Source organism: Nanorana parkeri, unplaced genomic scaffold, assembly GCF_000935625.1.
Source record: "Nanorana parkeri isolate BGI_ZX_2015 unplaced genomic scaffold, ASM93562v1 scaffold857, whole genome shotgun sequence".
Lineage (NCBI taxonomy): Eukaryota > Metazoa > Chordata > Amphibia > Anura > Dicroglossidae > Nanorana > Nanorana parkeri.
Window position 1 is genome coordinate 78,272 of NW_017307125.1, and position 8,134 is coordinate 86,405.

The following is an 8,134-nucleotide window of genomic DNA, read 5'->3' on the forward strand; positions in this document are numbered from 1 at the left end:
CTATACTTAATATCTTCATTGTAGATATTTTTTGCTGGATGCTTTTGTTTCATGGCACATCACTGATCATTATATTTCAAGAAATCAACATTATATTTTTGGAGCAATGTTCAAAATTATATACATTTTTATTGAAATTAGCTCTTCCTAAATAACCGATAATCAAGGTATGTCAGTGTTCAATATAATAGAATTTTAAAGCTGGACTTCCTGCAAACAGACCCACCAATTGCACCCTTCCAGGAAAGTATGAGATAAATGGGATTCTCCAGGCACTGTATCTCTCAAAGAGCATAAACATTGGCAGCTTAAATGGTAAGAAATGTACATTATGTCTTCTTTACAGGCAGAGTTTCTCTTTTACCTTTTAATTTAAAGACAAAGTTCCTTTAACAATGATGAGAAATGTAATTTGAAAACTACATAAACAGTCTTATCTCTGCATTGCAAATCTTTTGATTCTACTAAGCAAATAGGGACAGTTTTATCCAGCCTGCATAGAATCTTACAGCTCTTGATCATTATTGCCTGTGTTCCTAAATTGCATGACTTTCTGCAGATCAGGAAAGTCTACATGCAAATAATCAGGTGAATCCAAAAGTAATGAATCTGCAATTCTCCTTTTTGATGTTCCCTAGCTACTACATTTTCTTTACACTTTTAAGAAATGTGTGCCTAGGTGCTCATCTTGCATGTTACATTGTCCCTTCATTTGCAATGGGCCCTAATGCATGCCCACCTGCATCATTTTATTTCAGTGCACTGCAAGGAAACTTTTTTTGTATGTATGTACGTATGTGTGGATGTTTATTTGTTTCCATGTATGCGCATTGGGTTGCCTTTGAAAATAACTGGCAACACACATACAGAATAACATATGCATATGTAGAAACCTGAACAGCTTACCCTTGGCCATTATATTTAGGAAATGAATTAGACAAGGTGCCCTTGACTGAATTGTAGCTTTTAGTTTGTAAAATATAACTTTAATGTTTTACATTAATGATGATAGAAAACTAGTAATGATGTGTTTGCCTCAATTATTTAATCATGTGCAAAGAAAGTTCCCTTTTTATATTTCCTTGTCTATATTTGAGTATTTGAGATAAAAACAGGTTCACTTGGATTTGCTTTAGTTAATCAATGCCACAGCATAAATTAAAAAATCACCATTTAAGTGGCACATACATTTAAGATTTCCCTCGGAGATGAAACAGTACTTGCAACAAAAAGGTGCAGTAAAGCAATTTGTATTAATTGCTTTGTTTTCCACGTGGGGAGATGAGGCAAAGCACCAACTGATGAAGCTGCATTGTGTGAAATGACTAGCTGATTTAAAGTAGATCTAAACCCAATCACTAAATTCCCATATACACTGTATCATGTTAATTTCAAATGCTGTTTTCAAACGTTATTAAAATACCACTGGGTGATCTTGCTATGAAGGTTCTTTCTTAAGCATTTCCTGACACACATTGTGCAGACATTGCCCTCCGTGGTCAGGCAACTGGTCTGGAGCAATCAGAATAACAGCGATGAAAAACAGTTACTTCTTACTTAATGATCTACCTGCTTATTGACCATTCAGACATACGGTCGGCTATCCAACCAGTTGGTATTGTACAATGAAAAAGAACTTGGGTCAAGCTCATCTCGTATAACCCTTTCTAAGTCCCTGTCTTGTTTCCGCAGTCGGTCAGTTAGTCAGTATTGACTACTGGTCTGTACATTAGTATTTACAGTATGGAAACCTAAGTAATGTTCTGTATATTAGAGTTGATTTCCTGATTTCCAATTCACTTAGTCATAGGGACGACTCACTCAGTCATTAGGTGAGGAGTGTATGTACATCAAAGGACTATAAAAGGTGGAAAAATGTCAGTTGTTTATGATACCCAGTGCTTTAGGAAACAAAATGTCATCAAGTCAAGGTTTACATCTACTTTAATGGTTAAACAGGAAAAGCATTATGTTGATTTGTGTCATAGACCAGCTTCTTTTTCTTCTGCAGACCCATAAACCTACAGAACACTATGTTTTATTTTAAAGAGTGTATAGAAAAGCAAAAATATTACATATTTATGAATTTTGCGTCTTGGCACAAGTTATCCTGTAAATTATAAATTGTATTGTTTACCTTGTACACTTGGAAATTCTGATAATTATTGGTGATACAAAGAACTTCTATAATCCCTCACGCATAGTTTACGACTAATGCCTTTTAGATTTTGTATGATGTTAATTAGACATTCCAGAAATTCGACTGTTTTGTACACTAATTATTTCACTGTAGTATTTAGGGTTAATCAAATTGGAAAAATAAAACTGACTGAAACACTAGATGGAACAACCCAATCAGACCATGATATCATTTTTCATCATCAAAGGATTCTCAGACATTCCAGAGTTGCAAGCTCCAATCTTCCTTCTGGTCCTTTTTATTTATCTCCTCACTCTTGGTGGAAACATGACCATTATCCTACTGGTCTGCCTGGATCACCATCTCCACACTCCCATGTATTTCTTCCTGGTCAATCTATCCTTTATTGATATATGTGCTACAACTGTTACTCTACACAAGATCCTTCTCATAAATCTCACTGGGGATCGAGTTATTTCCTATATTGGTTGCATAGGCCAAATGTATGTCTTTGGAAGCCTTGTTAGTGATGAACTATTGTTCCTTACTGCAATGAGCTATGACAGATATGTAGCAGTGTGTAATCCTTTGAGATACACAGTTATCATGAATCACAGAACCTGCACTCTTTTGGCCTCTGTCTGTTGGGCTCTTGGTTTTATAGAAATAATACCATATGTTGTTTTGGTGACTGGTTTCTCCTGTTACAGATCCAACATTCTGAACCACTTTTTCTGTGATCTGTTGCCTATTATAAAACTGTCTTGCAGCAACACTTCTGTTCTGGAAACATTGTTCATAGTTGAAGGTGCAGTCTTGCTTGGTCTTGGCCCTTTCCTTCTAACGTTTCTGTCCTATGTTTTTATTATCACCACCATACTAAAGATTCGTTCTAAAACAGGAAGACGTAAAGCTTTTTACACATGTTCCTCCCACCTCACAGTCGTCATCCTTCTCTATACTACCTTAATCTACCAGTACTTGAGACCCATTTCAGCAGACAGTCTAGATTACAATAAACTACTCTCCCTTTTTAACACAGCTGCTGTCCCCATATTGAACCCTCTCATTTACAGCCTTAAAAATAAAGATGTGAAGTCAGCTTTCAAGAAAAGATTGCAGTTTGTGAGAGTTAAAAATACAGTTGTAAAGCCTGCTTGCATAGTAGGACTTCAGCTTCTAACAGTTAAAAAGTAACTATAAAATTTTTTTTTTTTTTTTTTTTTTTTACTGCGTAATCTTTCTTTTCAAGGAAGTTGTCAAGAACCAAATTTAAGGAACTGAACAGAAAACTAAAAGTACAGTCTTATCTTCCTTTTCTAAACATAAAACCTAAGGCTTGGATGGTTATCCCAAAGAATGGTACATACTATATAATGGAAAATTAGTTCAGTACCTTCTCAATCTATATACCCTGATATATTTCGAAATGATTCATACCCCCCTCTATGAGGGAAGCCCTACATATATTGATCTCCAAACCCATTAAATACCCTTTATATATCAATGCCTATAGTCTGATTGAATTAATCTACTTGGAAGTCGGAATCCTAGCTAAAACACTAGTATTTAACTCAGTGATCTCTACTCTTGTTACTTTTGACCAAACCAGATTTTTTGGTTCGGGTACATCTTTACACATTAAAGTCCACAGACTCTTTATCAACCTTCAAAACCCTCTATTCCTCCACTGCCCCTAGAGCTATTTCTGGCTTTAGACCCTTGATGCCCAACAAGTGGACCATGGGGTAGATGTGGCCCACCAGCACTCAAAATGCAGTCTGCTGTGCTTTAGACTTCTAATTGAGTCCAGAACACAGCAGTATACACATTGAGTAACAAGGGCTCTCGTGGGCTTTGGAGCTGCAACTGATGGCTGTCAGTAAGTCTTGGGCTTTCTCTCCTGCTACTGAGAGCTCCATACGAGTGCTTTCAGGAGGCATTGTAAACACAATGTGGAAAAATGCTTTTGCACTGTGTTTACATTGGAAGTGAAATTACATCACATGACATCACTTCCTGTTAGAAAGGAGGCATGGGCAGAACTGAAGGAGCTCGGTTCAGCCTCTCCCTGCAGCACTAGGACACTGCTATAGTGATCTATTGTTTGCTAATTGAAGCCAGCATGAAATTAATATTAAAAGTGATCTGCTGCATAGCTAGCGGCTGGATCAGATCTCCAATGGCCAGATCCAGAACAACCAAAACAAAAAAGTAAGAAAGAAAATGAATACATTTAATACATTAATAAAAAAAAATCCTCTCCCGATTTATCTTAGCGTCACACCAAATAAGTCAGAGGTTCTGGGTACATTTGCATTTACTGCATAAGCAAGTGCAATGTCATTTAGTAGTCTGTAACAGTGACTTTGGATATCATTTAAAGGAGAACTATGAGGTGAGTGCTTTTCACTCTCCTCATAGTTCTAGCTGACCTGTGACAATGAGACTGTCACAGGTCGGCTCAGTAGATCGGGAGGTGAGCGAACACATACTGGCGTTCGCTCACCTCTCAATCCTGTCACGGCTCTCTGCCGTGACAGGGGAGGGACTGAATTCCCCCCTCCCCGCTCCGATCCGCCAGCGCTGACTGGCGGAACGGACGGGAAGGGGGCGGGTACAGCTGACTCTGCCTCTAGATAGGCAGAGCCAGCTGTCAGTCACGCAGCTGGGCGGATCCCGGCATAATTGTCGGGATCCGTTTCCAGCTGCGGCGTCTCAGTATACCGCGAGCAGCAGCTACAGCTCGCGGTATACTGAGCCTAGGGTGACTGGAGGACGCTAGTTTGTGTCCTCCCGTTACCCTAAGGAGAACTATGGGGAAAAGCCTTAACCCCATAGTTCTCCTTTAAAATGAATGGCACTACAACTCACACACAGTAGTGCATAGGTATCCATGCATTGTGGTAACATAGAGTAAGACAAGTGTTTCTAATGTGGAAGAATAACACAAATTTAATAAAGCTAAATTATTATGTGGACTTCTGGACATGTCAGGGGCACACTTGATGCTCCTTATATTCCCTAAGTTGACCAACACTGCTTTAGATACTCACAAAATCTTCGAATCATTTGAATGGCCCTTATTCACTTGTATACTTGAAACATTTGGCTTTGGTCATATCTTTATCACTTGGATCTAAATGCTTTACACTCAACACCAGTCATTTTAAAATTAATTACCTCATATTGGACCCCTTTCCTGTACAGCGGGGAATGTAGCAAGGCTGCTCCCAAGTCCCACTCCTTGATATAGTGTCCGAGCCAAGATTATAATACAAACTTCACTGATTAAGGGAGTTAGGGTGGGTACGCTAGAAGAAAGAGTCTCTTTATACATGGACAATATGAGGGAGTTAGAAAGTATTCTAACCTACCTAATCAATCCACAGAACACAATAAAAAATTTTATTAATAATTTAACAGATCTAGAACTGAACCCCAACTCTCTTCTAAAGCTTACTCTAAAGTTTAGCTATTTAGGAGTAGAAATACAACTACCCATGTAAAAATATATTGAAAACAACTTACTTCCCATTATCACAGACTTTAAATGTAAAATAGCTGTTTGGACAGGACTTCCGCTTACTTTCCTGAGAAGAATCAATTGATTCAAAATGGTGTTCTTTCTGAAAAATACTGTTTAACTCCCCTGCCTATATTTTTAAAACAGAGTTTCCCAAAACTAAACTTTTTTGTTTCTTAATTTCAATGGCACCCTAAGCCTCGCAGATTCTTTATTTCACTTTCCACCCAAAACGGCCTGATATTACAGAGATACCACCATGCTTCCTAGCTGGTATGCATACATTGCTGGTTATTTCCACATGTAAATATTGCAGCTACAGCCATGGAAGAGCTGTGGTCTATTCATATGAAGCACTTTCAAATCTTATACATAGACAGACTTTCCATACTAAAGAAGGCAGCTCAATTATATCAATGTTGCTTAATTTTTACAACCAATACCTTCAAATGCGCTCACATGCACCCAAAACCACCTCCCCTAATAACCTCAGTTCTGATATAACCCAGAACTAGTATACTTCTTGACTGTTCCCAGTGGCCCTTGATGGGATCAAGTGAACCTGTAATATATACAAATTTGTAATCACAGTGTTCTTTCCTCCCTTAAACTGGAACTGACAATATCGGATGCTTGGTATTTTGAATATACCTAAATTAGGCATGTAGCAGAAGCCCAGTTAGGGTTAAAGCATGTTTTGTCCTGCTCTCCTTACTGAAACTTTCTCTACTCCAACCTTTCCACAAACAGCTATTTTCCAGATGATATAATACCCTTATGAAGATAAAGCCCTCTAACCTATTCCCTATTCCGGAACAACGCAGTAGAGATCATTCTGACATGATAGAACAGGATGTGGAGGAACTCTCTAGTACATATTTTTGCATTGGTACATCTGTAAGGGATAAACTAACACAACTGTGTTATTTTCATACCAATCCTGTTAGATTGTTTTACATGGGCATATGGGATAGATCCACCTGTGATACATGTATATTGGTAGACAGAGAAATTTTCCACCTGGTCTGGGATAGCAACAGAATTAGACCATCTTTTTGGTCCGAGGCCATTGACTTAATTTCCCAGAATTTTACTATTCCCAACATTTGCAACCCAGCATGGTGTCTATTGGACAACTTTGGGAACCCCTATTTTTAGTGCACCAAAAAAGCCTTTCTACACCCATTGCTTTTCTTTGCAAGGAAAACCATAGTACTGCACTGAGCACTTAGATATCAATTTATGGAATCACCTGGTTCTCCTTTTACAGGATAACTTATGAGACCCCACTGAGTTTAATAAACTATAGGGAGCTAGGTTTCCTATCCCAAATCTTTTGAACAACTGGCCAATCTCTTCTGAATGCATTTGCACTCCAATCACCCCAACTGGTTCACATTTATTAAAAACATAACATGAAGGGTTGCTGTTAAATGTCCTATTCTTAATATTTTTTCAACAGGTCAATAGTATTTGGTACTGCAGAAAATGGAGTGCTTCGTATTGCATTTTTTTGTTGTTGTCGGTATGTACAACTTGTTAAAGAAACAAGCAAAAGATTGAACCATTTACTGTATATATGCTACCATTGTTACATGATTGTCTCATCCTGCCTTATATGTACTTTGACAATAATTGACATGCATATGTGAAAATGTATTTAATAAATGTTATCATTAAAAAAAGGCCAAAATATAGCCAATACTTTTCCTTGTGTTATTATGTTGCATAGAGTAGGTAAGGGTCCCCTCAGGTGGTCAGAGTAAAAACAAGTTAGGAAATTTCCAATGGAGACCCAGCAATGGAAATGTTAGAACCTCTGTTAGATTTGTAATGCTGTCTGTGGCTTCCTATTTCAGTGATCCCAATTTCCCTAATTTCTTGTCCGTGCTGCATTGGAATAGAAATTGAAGTAAGTTCTAACCCATCTCAACTTTATAAAAACAGTCTTACTTGGAACTGAAATTTAAGTCATACATGACATAAAAGTGATTTTCTGACATAAGCTGGTAATGGTCTAAGAATTCCAGTACTTAACCAAACTATGGTTCCAGTTTTCTTAGGGGAAAGTACGGTACATTTTTATTACATGTATATTGTGATTTTTTACTGCAACAATATTAAAAGAATATGTGTTTTTATTAACGCAGACCAAAACTATTAAAGCAATATATGGTCTGTATAGTTCTGGTCATAGATCATTGGACACATGTTAATGATTCTAATAATTAGTGTAACAAGAATCATTAAAAATAATTGCTGTACACAGCATGGTCCCAGGAGACCTCCTGATCTTGATGTAAAGGATCTGTACATGGCTTAGCACATTATAAATTCCCTGCACAGGGCACAATTTTATACACATGGATGATACCTGGTAGATAAGAACTGGGGAGAAATGTGGAGCACATTAAAGTGCCCTACTGCATGTGCTTCTTACAATTTGAAAGATTATTGTAGCTGTACAT

General features: G+C 37.6%; 1 protein-coding gene across 1 annotated transcript; it reads left to right on the forward strand.

Moving 5' to 3' along the window:
- The first annotated feature begins 2,341 nt into the window (after positions 1 to 2,341).
- On the forward strand, positions 2,342 to 3,337 carry LOC108794484 (olfactory receptor 5V1-like). The gene has a single exon (XM_018565529.1). It carries the CDS (start codon positions 2,342 to 2,344, stop codon positions 3,335 to 3,337), a length of 996 nt encoding a protein of 331 aa, XP_018421031.1.
- The last annotated feature ends 4,797 nt before the right edge of the window (positions 3,338 to 8,134 follow it).

Bases quoted from the DNA above. Each gene is read 5' to 3' on its own strand.
- LOC108794484 (XM_018565529.1), top strand. From the start codon at position 2,342: ATGGAACAACCCAATCAGACCATGATATCATTTTTCATCATCAAAGGA.